This window comes from Poecilia latipinna, unplaced genomic scaffold (assembly GCF_001443285.1).
Source record: "Poecilia latipinna isolate Pla-1442-1.1 unplaced genomic scaffold, P_latipinna-1.0 Scaffold2219, whole genome shotgun sequence".
Taxonomy (NCBI): domain Eukaryota; kingdom Metazoa; phylum Chordata; class Actinopteri; order Cyprinodontiformes; family Poeciliidae; genus Poecilia; species Poecilia latipinna.
The window spans coordinates 76942-91545 of NW_015114835.1; the positions used below are offsets into that span (position 1 = coordinate 76942).

At 38.9% G+C, this 14604-nt stretch overlaps 1 protein-coding gene and 1 long non-coding RNA gene across 11 annotated transcripts in view; one reads left to right on the forward strand and one right to left on the reverse strand.

Moving 5' to 3' along the window:
- LOC106936812 (uncharacterized) overlaps positions 1-436 on the reverse strand; it is a 3937-nt gene extending 3501 nt beyond the window's left edge. Inside the window, exon 1 of the long non-coding RNA XR_001422230.1 lies at positions 3-436. This is a non-coding gene — a long non-coding RNA (uncharacterized LOC106936812). The remainder of the gene's footprint in view (positions 1-2) is intronic.
- LOC106936810 (NACHT, LRR and PYD domains-containing protein 3-like) overlaps positions 1-14604 on the forward strand; it is a 68946-nt gene that overhangs the window by 9901 nt on the left and 44441 nt on the right. For 7 of the 10 annotated variants that reach the window (XM_015018022.1, XM_015018024.1, XM_015018027.1 and 4 more), the window contains 2 exons: positions 11310-13014; positions 13183-13356. In XM_015018022.1, coding sequence (XP_014873508.1) covers positions 11310-13014; positions 13183-13356 — 1879 coding nt within the window. Of the gene's footprint in view, positions 1-11222; positions 13015-13182; positions 13357-14604 lie in introns of all 10 variants that reach the window. The other 3 variants (XM_015018032.1, XM_015018031.1, XM_015018023.1) reach the window with 2 other exon arrangements.

Sequence of the window (14604 nt, forward strand, 5' to 3'; positions counted from 1 at the left end):
ACCTGATGGAAGAAAATCAACCATCCTTTTTCTCAACAATATTCTCTATATTTTTTAGCAAATCAAATATAAAGTCTCTCCATCAGAGAGCTGTTGACCAGGCCTTACAGAGTCCAAATGGACCTCTGGACTTGTTCCTCCGTTTCCTCCTGGGACTTTCACTGCAGACCAATCAGAGACTCCTACAAGGTCTGCTGACACAGACAGGAAGTAGCTCACAGACCAATCAGGAAACAGTTCAGTACATCAAGGAGAAGATCAGTGAGAATGTGTCTGCAGAGAAAAGCATCAATCTGTTCCACTGTCTGAATGAACTGAATGATCGTTCTCTAGTGGAGGAGATCCAACAGTCTCTGAGTTCAGGAAGTCTCTCCACAGATAAACTGTCTCCTGCTCAGTGGTCAGCTCTGGTCTTCATCTTAGTGTCATCAGGAAAAGATCTGGATGTGTTTGACCTGAAGAAATACTCTGCTTCAGAGGAGGCTCTTCTGAGGCTGCTGCCAGTGGTTAAAGCCTCCAACAAAGCTCTGTAAGGAAACAGAAATGTTCTAAAATTTCTACTGTTAGATGATTGACTATTAGAAGTATGGTTGTTAAATTTCTTTCATTTTGATTAACAAAGAGTCCATTCTCATAAGAATGGACACTTCAAAAATGGTCAAGCAAACTTTTTCAATGACTTTTTTTACCTTTTACCTATAAAAACAAATAATTAACATTTTTTCTCCTGTGTGGTTAGGCTGAGATACTGTAACCTGTCAGAGAGAAGCTGTGAAGCTCTGTCCTCAGCTCTCAGCTCCCAGTCCTCCAGTCTCAGAGAATTGGACCTGAGTAACAACGACCTGCAGGACTCAGGAGAAGCTTTTCTCTGCTGGACTGGAGAGTCCAAACTGCAACCTGGAGACTCTCAGGTTAGAATCAGAGACCAATGTGGAATTTTACTAATCATGTTTTGACTGTATTCTTTCCCTTCCAGCTTTTAAATATGATGTAAATGTTATTAGGCCACCAAGCCTATAAGAGGAAGGGAACAACTTATGCAATGCAACATTTCAACAAGTTTTAAATTCTAGTCATTATTGATTGTATTGTATAAATTCTTTGTTGAAAAACCATTTAATCTTGGGATGCAAAAAATAATAATAACTAAAACAAAGTCATATCAGAATATGTGGAGAATGTTATGGTAAATTATGGATTTTAAAAAAATTGGATTCATCATCTTTAAAACAAATCTTTAAGTAAAGATTTGCAGATTCTTTGGTTGAAAAAGTATACTTACTAAGGACATGTCTATTTTTACAGATATAGACATGGATTTCTGAAAATATTTTGGGAATTGTTGGGAATCAAAATTTGCCTCAATGCCTATGTAATTATGAATAAATATTCTTAACAATATATTAATAATTTCCTTAATAATAGAGTTAAAATTGACTTAGTTAAATCAGGGTACCACTTCCAGTATATCTGGAATGATAAGTCAAACTTTTTAGTCTCTCATGGAGGAATGAATTCAAAATGAATAATTACTGGAACATTTGTCAGCAGTGCCTTTATCAAAATACTAAACACAGCTTTCTGAGGCTTCTCTTTTACTGAAAATTAACTATTTCATTTGCGTCACAACATGATCCTGTATTCATCAGCTGTATTGGTTCATGCGCTAAAAATTAGTTTGGAATTTAAGTTTTAGCTTTTTTAACATGAATGTGACTTGGCTGTTGAATTGTGTGTCTGCAGCTTATCAGGCTGTTTGGTCTCAGAGGAAGGCTGTGCTTCTCTGGCCTCAGCTCTGACCTTTAACCCCTCCCATCTGAAAGAGTTGGACCTGAGCTACAATCATCCAGGAGACTCAGGAGTGAAGCTGCTTCCGGCTGGACTGAAGGATCCAGACTGGAGACTGGAAGCTCTCAGGTATGGAGGAACCTGCTGCAGGAGCAGAGAAGGTCTGATAGAGGAGGAAGAGGGAGAAACGTCTTTAGTCAGTCTGATTATTAAATCAGGTTGAGCTTCCAGAAATGTTTCCTTAGTTTCCCAATGTCCAGGGTTTCCTTTCTCCTCTCTGTTGGAGCTTTTCCTGTGTTTGGAGAAATGAGTTGTGCTGCAGCAGCACCAACTGTCCTTCCTACATCCACTGCAGTTTGCAATCCAGATGTTGGACTGTTCCTGTCTCAGTGGAGGACAATGTGTGTCTGAGAGACATGTAATGTCCATGTTTGCTGCTGAAAGAGACTGATGGTCTGACCCCCCTCCTCCTTTCAGGGTGGAGCCTGCTGGAGGCCGATGGTTGACACCAGGTCTGAGGAAGTGTAAGTGTGTTTTCATCTGATTCATGACAACAAAGCAGCTCAAACTGTCATTCAGGAGTCATCAAAGATCAATAAATGATCAATAACTGCAGCTGGATTGTGTTTGTTCTCTCCATCAGATTCCTGTCAACTCACCATCGACACAAACACAGTGCACAGAAACCTTGAACTATCGGAAGACAACAGGGAGGTCACACATGTGGAGGAGGTTCAGTCATATCCTGATCATCCAGACAGATTTGACCACTGGCCTCAGCTGCTGTGTAGAACTGGTCTGACTGGTCGCTGTTACTGGGAGGTTGAGTGGAGAGGAGAAATTTATTTATCAGTGAGTTACAGAGTAAGCAGTTGGAGAGAAGAATGTATTTTTGGATGGAACGATCAGTCCTGGAGTCTGAGATGCTCTGATGATGAAGGTTTCTCTGTCTGGCACAATGACAAAAAGATGCATCTCTCCTCCTCCTCCTCCTCTGTCTCTAACAGAGTAGCAGTGTATGTGGACTGGCCTGCTGGCATTCTGTCTTTCTACAATGTTTCCTCTGACTCACTGATTCACCTCCACACCTTCAACACCACATTCATTGAACCTCTGTATCCTGGCATTACAGTTTCCTCTGGTTCCTCAGCATTTTTGTGTTGACTTGAGTCTAAAAAGACTGTTGACTTCCCTCTGTGTTGAACAGATAGTTCAGTCTCTGTTTCTTTCGCTCAGAAACATGTTTTCAGATTCATGGATTCAGTTTGTTTCTTGTTGAAACTCTTCTAATTAATTCCTTGGAAACTTCTTCCTCTTCCAGTCGTTTAAAGATGGAAGCTGGGATTATTCCAGGATCCACATGTTGTTTTTATGTTTGTTTCCAGTCAAAGCTTCACACTGAATGTCAGAAAGTTGTTTTGCTCTCTGGGTTTTTTCTATCCATTCATCCATCAGATTTCATTGAAATGTTAGGCAGTTTTTTTAATTACTGGAAATTGTACATTTCTATCAGCTCTTATTTTTTCTTATTTACTGAGGAAATTTATCTAAACTTTCTAAAAGATGCAGTTTAATCAGTTCATCATTTAACAAGGGATGTGAAAACTTTCTCACATGGAGCCAGATTGGATGGTTTTTCTTTTAATGAATGAAGTCATCATTTGAAAGCTGCTTTTTGTATTTATCCAAATTTTCTTCATTAAACATGAAAATCAGTTTGATGTTAAACATTTCAGTGCCAAAAAGACAAAACAGCAGAAATCTAAAAGGGGCAAATACTGTTTCACAGCACTTCATGTTTCTGTATGACAGTTTCTTCCCAAGGTGCTCAGGTCCAAAGAAATCAAGTGGTCCAGTCTGGATTTAGAACCAGATTGTTCTGTTAAAGGTGATACTGGAGTCCAGATGCTCACATCTTCTCATCTGGAACATCTGAAAGAACTTGTGACTAAAACGAGAAACGTCAGGTTGAATGATAATCTGAGACTTCAACGTTTCCATGAAGAATTTTAATAATCTTGTCTCTGTTAGGTGGAGAAAAAGAAGCAGAAAAAAGCAGAACTAAAAACTGGGGCATGATGGAAAGCAGAACTTTCTGATCTCACATCTGAAACACAAACTTTAACCAAGATGTTTCTGAAGCTTCATGTTCACACTGAGCCAAATCTAAAGCTGGTCTGCAGGGACGACTTTGGTGTTGGTTTGATTCTGGTCACCTGGAGCGTCTGCCGGGTGGAGTCAGCAGTCTGAGTTCCTTCATCATCTAAGAAGACCTGGAGAATGTTGAAGCTCTTCCTGAATAAAACGGGAGCGCCTCGGAAAGAAATGAGCAGGAAACCAAAGAAAAATGGAGCTTTAACACTTGTGAAGTGACGACATCAGAGTTGGATGCAGTGGAGTCACAGCACTAAGATGATCTGCATGTGAGGAACAGAAACCTGAGGCTAGAATAATAAACATCAGGCTAAATATTAGCTTCAGCTCTCTGTATCAAGATAAATGGGATTCAGTTCCATTGTTTATGTTTAAAATAAAATATTAAAATCATGGAAAACATTGGGTTTGATCCTCCTAGGGTTAAATAGGAAAGTTACTAGTCAGGGGTAAAAGAACAATAAATAAACTAATAAACACAAAGGAATTAATTAATGTGGAAAAATTTAAGAAAGTTAATCAACAAGGACATGATCAAAACAGAAACCCGCAGCGTTAAAAGGTTCATAATAAGCCTCTGGAAAGACTGAAGAGACTTTGAGCCTTAAGGTTTCCTGGACCTGCCCCCCTCCTGCCTGTCCAGCCTCCATCACAGGTGAAGCTCCTCCTCATACCAGGACGCAGGTCACATGTATCATAGTCTGTTGTTCAGATGATCTTCAACTCTTAGGAGCATTTGAACAAACTGTAAGTTTGCTTTGTTTCCTATTGAACTTTGTCTTTAGGAATGTTCCTGTTTGTTTCATCTCTGATGTTTGAAGACTAATCTACACGATTATTACAGCATTAACTGAAATCAAGCAACACTGTGAACAGCTGGTGATTGTGAAATTTAGATGACTCTCTGTTGACCCACTCAAAGTTTCATGGCTTTAGATGATTTGTCTAAAACCTAAAAATCTGGTTCTTCAACAGAGGAATGTCCTGGATATTGAGTTAAAACCACATTTTAACCTCTAACTAAAAGCCTTGGACTCTGTGAGAAAACATATTTTTAAAGGCTCTGCTGTTGCACTAAAAGTACAAAGAGCCAATTGATAACTGAATCATATCTTTAGATATTCTGCAGATATTTAAATGTTGTGGGTCATCTTAACTTGTTTCTGTCCCTTTAAGAATGAAGGTCCAGTTGATAAATGTAGAGGGAGATTGAAGCAGAACTTATCATGTTTCTCTGTCAGATATTTGTTGTTTGTGGCAGCTGCTGTCCAGACTGAAATAACAGCTGAACACCTGAAGGTGTCTTGAATCAGACTATAAAATATAAAAGCTTTAAACTTCTTCAGATTCAACATTTTAGACTGGAATACAAAGTGCAGTACATATCTGCATCTGTACAGATTTATTTTTCTAAATACAGAAGTGTTTGAGGAGGTGAAAAAAACTTCATGAAAACATTTTTGTTTTCCTTAAATTAATATTTCAGACAAATGTTTTAATAAACAACAATTGTTTTTCATGAAACCACCAAGAATCTGGAGGCTCCAAGAGGTTTTGAACCAGTTCATGTGAATGGTTCTCCTTGTTTCAGAGTCTCAGGTTTTGACGTCCACCTTATTGAACTCTGTCACCAGCTGGAATCTTCTGGTGTCTCTGATTGTTGGATAAAAAAAACTGGCAAATAACTGAGTTAGCTTTTTAATATGTTCAGTGACAAAGGAAGGGATTGACATGAGAAATGGATCCATCAGGGCCGACTAACCGATCAGATCTAGTGAGATCTGTTTGAAGCAGAAGCAGAGATTTGCGTTCAGATCTGTTCTCCACTTCAACATGTTCAGGTCTTCCTTCAAACACACTGAGGAGGAACTCCTCATACAGAGTGTTTCACTGCAGCTTCACCTCCAGCTGATGAACCAGAGGAGTCTGTGCATGTGTCAACAGGACTGATGCTGAGCGGTTCTGATGCTCTGGACTCACTGAATGTAAAAATGAGTGAACAGAACCATCAATCAGTTCACTAAAATGTTTTCGTCCACATGTCCAGCTAGTTTCTAGTCTGGACATCATAGAGTGATTCTGCTCCCATCATCTGATACAACTTTATTTTGGTTGGACTTTGGAATTAAAAGTTGCTGTCGCCTCAGAACCCAGTTCAATAAAATCCACTATTTACTGCTCTTCCTTTGTGATCCCATCTGTTTATTGTGAACTTTGATCTTTTATTACCTTGTTTTTGTTAGATAAGATGGATAAAAATGTTGTAGTCTGTCCTAAAGGGGACAGAATTCTTGTATACCAGCACTCAGTGTTAAAAACACTCATTGAAGATGAAAAACCCACAAGAAACAATATAACCCACTTTCCTACAGAAAACAAATAAATTAAAACATTTCTATTAATAGAATGCAATTATGCTGCCTTGTTTAGTAGGTTTATTGCAGAGGGGATGAGGGATTTTTTGTCAATGATTTTCCTGGGCTGGTGGTTTATTAAACCTCCCACAGAGAAGAAGCTGGAAAAAGACACTGAAGGGAATGTGACTGGTCATCTGACTGACTGGTTAATGATAAGGGATATTCTTGTTGGTTCATTTTAATGATTCTCTACCAGGTGCAGATGTTAAATATGAGAATGTACCGCTGACCATACAACACAGCTTCTCAATTTGACACCATTTAGGATGACAGTATGAGAAAGATATTCTGTGGAAAACTGAGCTCCTCTGCCTGATTGACATGATGGTCCTCGCCCGCTGTGCTCCATGAAAACACAACTAAGACCAGAATACAATACTGTGTGAAAAGGTCCTAACATGAGTCAGAGACTGTTGACCTGGTTGTTCACCCCTTTCAGCAGGATGGAGTCTGAGAGGTGGTCACAGTCTTTGACAGGAACTAGAGAGTCAAGAGAAACTGATCTTTTTAACACATATGTGAAGGATGATTGGAGGTGATGTGCAGATAATGTGTGTTTCCTCTTCAGGGTAGAAAGTGTGTGTGAACTGATGTGGATGGGAAATCAGCAGCATGGTTCAGTGTGAGGACACAGAGGAGGGAGTCCCTCCCTCTAAAACCACTCTGTGTGGGGAAGATGAGAGCCAGAGCAAAGGTCACAGGTGAGGTCACCATCTCTAAGTGTCCACAGCCCTTTTCACACAGCATTAATATAATAAATGTGAAGATCAGGAGATGATTAGTGAATGACTGTTTCTCATTATAAGTCATATTTGATCAGACATTAAGGTGTCTTATTTATTTGTAGTTTGTTGCTGCCAGAGCAGCTTTAATTTTAGTATATATTGTGTCATTAAATCAAACTGTCAACCGTCACAGTATAATTTAATAAGTTATCAAGGTTACAATTGAAAAAATGGCACTGACCAGGTGGAAATAATCTCTGGACTCAGCAGTGAATCAGCTTTGATTCCACCACAGTACGAACACAAAGCTCCATCTGTTCATCTGTAAACAGTGATAATGAAAAGGTCGGATGATTCTTCTCCATCGAAGAGCTCAGCGCTGACAAATTGTCATGGTTATGAACCTGGAACTGGACCGGAACCAGAGCTGAGCTATCTCTCCATGGAGAGTAACAGATTGGAGAAAAGTTCATCCAGTTTTAAAGAAACAAGCCAACAAGATGTACACTTTTAAATAAACCTGGATGATATATAAGAGTGCATTTCACTAAATATACTATATGTATTTCAGAAGCAGATAATCATCTTTTCTCATAATTTAGATGTAATTTCTTGAGGCAGAATCTCATTTTACAGGCATTGTTTGAACATGTAATTGGAAATGATTTTCACTGAAAGGTATAAATAATATTTTCCGATCAGGATCCATCAAAGACTGGAACCTGAACCTGAACCCAGCTGTGTGTCCTTTAGAAGTGACTGGTCCAAGGATCTTCCTGTTAAATTTAAAGCAGCCCACCCTTCATCAACTGACAGGTAATCTGTATCTCTCAACATATGAAATCTGCATCTGCTGTTTTCAATAAAAACAACTGTGTAGTTTTTATAGAACTTAACTTTCATCAAGTCAAAATGTATTTTACTTTTATGGTATTATCTCAGTTATAACAAAAAACTATAATAAACTGCATTACACACAAATGTGTTATGAAACAAATTTACTAGAGTGATATCTGAATTAGAGCCATTATTGATCAGGCACTTATAACAACCTCTACTAATTAGAGGTAAATCAGCTTTGATTTCACCTCAGTGTGTTACAAACACAAAACATAACAATAGTCCAACATGGAATGAAAAGGTTTCAGAAATACAAACTGTTTTTATTCACAGTTGTAATCCTGAAATTGGACCAGAACCAGAATCCAGCTGTATTTCAATTGAGAGCAATATAATGGAGGACAGTTTTAAAGATTTTAAAGGCAGATGTTCAGCCAACAAAAATATGTTTTCAAATAAACCTGGATAATAAAAGGGCATGTTGTTTGTAAAATTAAATATGAATATATCTGGCAAATAAATCATATACTTTAGATGTTGGTTTCTGAGGTAGCTACGTATTTTACCAGTATTGTAAAAACAATATAATGTTTAGATTATTGAATTGAATGTCACTGAAGGGTTCTCAATTATATTTTTTTCTTTCAGGAATGGTCAGAGACTCAATCCTGAACCTGAACCCGAACCCAGTTGTGTATCATGTCAGACTGACTGGTCCAAAGATCTTCCTGTTAAATTTAAACCAGCCAAACCTTCAGAAACAGACAGGTGAGCTGTGTGTTACAGAAGATTTGAAATCTGCAGCTGCTTTTTTCAGATCTGTTCAGTATTTTTTACATAATTTTTTCACATAATTGTATGGTCTACTCTATTCTCACACATCTGCACCTTTTTAGCATTAAGTGCTAAAAGCTGACACAAACCTCAAGTCTGACATGCAACATACTGTTTTCCTGTTTGTTTTTAGTTCATATTTAAGATTTACTTTTCTTGTGTTGAGATTTAGCTCTCTTTTTTCAGATCTTTCTTTCAAAATCTGAAAATATGAGAATATATTTGGTTTCATGGATCATGTTTGTGTCTGCTCCAGACTTACAGATATTTTTCACAGCTCAGAGCTGTTTTAATGGGGATATTTTTATTGGGACTGGTTACCTTTATCATCAGACACATTCACAGAAATATATGAACTTCATTTAGTGCAGATTGCTCTTTATCAAGATGTAAATAAACCTGAGTAAGATACAAGGGGCAATTGTTGACAGCTAAATTAATTGAGAGTTTACTTTAAAAACAAATCATCTCAATTTATGTTTTAGATTCTATTTTTGAAGCAGCCTCTTAATTTACAAGCATTGTTTGGACATACAGTTATTTAGAGTATTAAAATTGAATTTTACTTCCAATTTCAAGATTTTAAATGAGAGGATTTTGTTTTTCTGTCAGGATCAGGAGACCTGAACCTGAACCCAGCTGTGTGTCCTTTAAGAGTGACTGGTCCAAGGATCTTCCTGTTAAATTTAAACCACACCGACCTTTAGACAGGTGAGCTGCGTAAACTGAGTCAGTCTGAAATGTTTTTCTTCCAACATGTGTTAATGTGAGTTCATCTCTTTTTCTCCCATATGTCTAAATGTAAAACAGTTTGTGTAGAAGAAACATCCTGGATGCTGCTGCATCAGATCTGCTTTATTTGGGCTTTATTGATTAGTTGCCAACATTAAGCAATTTATAGAATATGCAGCTAATTATATGCATTAATAACAATTTAAAACCTTAAAAATAAGTCTTGAATTATTGCATTTTGAAAGTGACTCCAATGAAAAGTTTTACAAAATTCTGTTTTCACTCTGGGAACATTAAAAAGTACTTTCGAAATGGGCTTGGTTTTTAAAATCATAGTTAAATAATCAACTATTATGAAAAATAATTAAATAATTTTAACAATATGATGCACTGTGTAGTAAAGGATGGTGGTCAGTCCAGTCTTTTCAATAGAGTGGTAGAGTAATTCCTATAAACACTATCACTATGATCCAGTGCCAAGAGAACCAAACATTTAAGAAAGTTTTTGTCTAGATTCAAAAAGAAGGCACCTAAAGAAATCAGAGTTAAGTTATAAGTTTTATTTTATTTTTTCACTGATTGTCAATATGAATGTCAAAGAAAGGTTTGTCCTCTAGCCATACCCACAAGTACATGAATGGAGTCAGATTCTCTATACTTATTCCATCTAGTGTTAGTGAAAAGGATAACTTGTCTAAAGTGAAAGTCATAAATCCAGTCTTCATTGAGATAAGAACCAGTTTTAGATTACGCAATGACTGCATTATATAAAAGCTCAACTACAATAGAGGTGCTGCTGTTCTACAAATATCTGTCTTCAACAAATAAATGTACTGTGGCTGCATTTAACCCCTCCCCCAACTCATTTATAGAAATGGAAAATAAAGTAGGGGCTACTATAGGTACATGGGGTGATCTCCAAAGTCATTGTGAAAGATTAACTGAAGCATTTAGAGTTCTGTCCCATAAATAATTTCTGATGTACTTCAATGCCAGTTCTGACATGTAATGTGTGTTTTTCTTTGTGGACAATGAATAATAGTTTGCCTTTGTTTGGTGGGACCTAATGAGTTTGTCTCTGTGTGGAAAGAAAGGTTTTGAGCGTATTTTTTATGAATGCTCCCCAGAGAGGATCAGGAGAGCTCAGAGGTTCCCAGTGGTCTGTCTGCCCAGCAGCACCAAAAACAACTGGACTCCATATTTATGGTCTGTACATGAACAACAACTACTTTTCCAAAGGCTCTGTTCCACCTTCTCCATGCTGCAATATGTGAACAAATAGACTGTCAGTCTGTCCAGTATGAATCTGATGTTTGACTTCATAATTTTAGGTATAATGTGTTCTTCATATATTATTCTGTTCCAGCTGCTAGAGGACAACATTGTCATTTTTGTGAAGAACGAGTTAAAGAAGATCCAGAAGGTTCTGAGTCCAGATGACCCAGAATGCTCAGAGAGTCAGAGAGATGATGAGGAGGAGTTGGAAGGTGAAGATGAAGAGCAGAGATGGGATACTAGAGAGGCAATGATGAAGATCACACTGAACTTCCTGAGGAGGATGAAGCAGGCGGAGCTGGCTGACCGTCTGCAGAGCAGTAAGAGGATTTCTACAAAGATTTAACCTGATGGATATTTCAAAACCTATTACAGATGTCTAAGGATGATACTAATTATTCAAATAATCTTCAGAAAATGACTTTGTTTCCTTCCTCATGTTATTTGTGTTATTTAGAGCATCTTGCTGCAGTTGGTCAACATCAACTTAAATCTGGTCTGAAGAAGAAGTTCCAGTCTGTGTTTGAGGGAATCGCTAACGCAGGAAGTCCAACCCTTCTGAACCAGATCTACACAGAGCTCTACATCACAGAGGGAGGGACTGGAGAGGTCAATGATGAACATGAGGTCAGACAGATTGAAGCAGCATCCAGGAAACCACACAGACCAGAAACAACAATCAGACAAGAAGACATCTTTAAAGTCCCACCTGGAAGAGATCAACCAATCAGAACAGTGATGACAAAGGGAGTGGCTGGCATTGGGAAAACTGTCTTAACACAGAAGTTCACTCTGGACTGGGCTGAAGACAAAGCCCACCAGAACATCCAGCTCATATTTCCGTTCACCTTCAGAGAGCTGAATGTGCTGAGAGAGAAAAAGTTCAGCTTGGTGGGACTGATTCATCACTTCTTTACTGAAACCAAAGAAATCTGCAGCTTTGAACACTTCCAGGTTCTGTTCATCTTTGATGGCCTGGATGAGAGTCGACTTCCTCTGGACTTCCACAACAAGGAGATCCTGACTGATGCTACAGAGTCCAGCTCAGTGGATGTTCTGCTGACAAACCTCATCAGGGGGAAACTGCTTCCCTCTGCTCTCCTCTGGATAACCACAAGACCTGCTGCAGCCAATCAGATCCCTCCTGAGTGTGTTGGCATGGTGACAGAGGTCAGAGGGTTCAATGACCCCCAGAAGGAGGAGTATTTCAGGAAGAGATTCAGAGATGAGCAGCAGGCCAGCAGGATCATCTCCCACATGAAGACGTCACGAAGCCTCCACATCATGTGCCACATCCCAGTCTTCTGCTGGATCACTGCTACAGTTCTGGAGGATGTGATGGAGACCAGAGACCGAGGAGAGCTGCCCAGAACCCTGACTGAGATGTACATCCACTTCCTGGTGGTTCAGACCAAAGTGAAGAAGGTCAAATTTGATGGAGGAGCTGAAACAGATCCACACTGGAGTCCAGAGAGCAGGAAGATGATCGAGTCTCTGGGAAAACTGGCTTTTGATCAGCTGCAGAAAGGAAACCTGATCTTCTATGAATCAGACCTGACAGAGTGTGGCATCGATATCAGAGCAGCCTCAGTGTACTCAGGAGTGTTCACACAGATCTTTAGAGAGGAGAGAGGGCTGTACCAGGACAAGGTGTTCTGCTTCATCCATCTGAGTGTTCAGGAGTTTCTGGCTGCTCTTCATGTTCATCTGACCTTCATTGACTCTGGGGTCAATCTAATGGAAGAGAAACAACCATCCAAATTGTGTTCATATTTTAAAAAAACTAAATTAAAGTCTCTCCATCAGAGAGCTGTTGACCAGGCCTTACAGAGTCCAAATGGACACCTGGACTTGTTCCTCCGTTTCCTCCTGGGACTTTCACTGCAGACCAATCAGAGACTCCTACAAGGTCTGATGACACAGACAGGAAGTAGCTCTCAGACCAATCAGAAAACAGTTCAATACATCAAGGAGAAGATCAGTGAGAATGAGTCTGCAGAGAAAAGCATCAATCTGTTCCACTGTCTGAATGAACTGAATGATCGTTCTCTAGTGGAGGAGATCCAACAGTCTCTGAGTTCAGGAAGTCTCTCCACAGATAAACTGTCTCCTGCTCAGTGGTCAGCTCTGATCTTCATCTTAGTGTCATCAGGAAAAGATCTGGATGTGTTTGACCTGAAGAAATACTCTGCTTCAGAGGAGGCTCTTCTGAGGCTGCTGCCAGTGGTTAAAGCCTCCAACAAAGCTCTGTAAGGAAACACACAATTAAATGTTTGTTTTAAATATATCTGAATATTGATGACAAGGACCCAGTTTATATCTGTAATATATATCTACACAAGGAAATGTGCATTAGGGTACATGTTTCTTTATTTCTCAGATGTCTGTCATTTTATTGTTTTTGTTTCTCCCTGCAGACTGAGTGGCTGTAACCTGTCAGAGAGAAGCTGTGAAGCTCTGTCCTCAGCTCTCAGCTCCCAGTCCTCCAGTCTCAGAGAACTGGACCTGAGTAACAACGACCTGCAGGATTCAGGAGTGAAGCTTCTCTCTGCTGGACTGGAGAGTCCAAACTGCAAACTCGAAACTCTCAGGTAAATCCCAGATATGATGACTTTTTGTTTGAAATCTCATTAGTCTGGAACAGAGTCAACTTGAATTTTTCTATTATACATGTCTGTTACTTCTGTAAGAGAGGGGTCAAAGTTTCATATACTTCTATCATGGGCACAGATATGACATTATATGTTTTCTTCATTAATTTATTGTTGGATTCTTGAATTGTCTGTTGCCTGTTTAACATGGTGATGTAAACCAAAATTTTGGTTTATATCACAATTGACGTGTCCCACAGTTGTAAAAAATACTTATAAGAGATAAAAGGTCACCATTGTAATAGTCTTATATAAAGTTACTGTCAAAGTTCTTTTTTGGCCTTTTACTTCAATTCCCTAATATTCAAAAGTCAAATTTTCCCCAGAAAGTCCTCTTTTACAGTTAATTAAATGATTTCTCCCCCTCTTATGGTTTCTGTTCTAGCTTTGGAAATTCTAATTAGGAGTCAGTGATTTGGTTAGTACACATGCTTCTAATCTGTTTTCATTCACTTTTATAAAAATGTTTTTTTGCATAAAACTGTCACTGTTGTTGCAGTATGAGACAGATAATCTGTAGAAAAAAAATCAATCTCCTCTGCATTCTCTCAGTGCTACCAGTGAAACAATCAGAGTCAGCAGGAGCGTCTTAGCACTGTCAATCATGCCTGTGTGCATGCTGCTCAGTGCCCCTCCCTCCACCCTTGCTCTATGCTAAGATAGCAGCCTGCTAAGGCTAGAAAGCATAGCCACCTAAGACAGCAGATAAGCTGTTTACTTGTAACATTGAGTGTTTTTGCCGCCATTAGTACATAGCTGTGCTCACAAGATAGGTTGACAGTGCTAAGATGCTCCTCCTGGCTCTGATTGGTTGTTTTTGACTGGCAGCAGTCCATTCTTTCAGATGGAAATAACAGCACAGAGAGGAGGTGGAGGTACTTGAGCTATTCACAAATTATCTGTCTCAAATTATACTGACTCGACATGGCAATAATTTTAACAAATATGTAAACAATGTATTTTGACCTCTTGCAATGTTTACAAAAATATGCTCCAGCAACTTTTGATGCAGGGGTCTAAAAAGTCACTAAATACAGCAACAACATTGCTAAGTTGGCAACAGTGCTCCCACTTCAAGCTGATGCTATGTTCTGGTCCGCTTTATGGCAGTCACACTGCTGCAGTGTCGCACGAGTTATTTCGAGACAGTCTGACTCTGTACCACCACATGATGGTATATAATGTTAT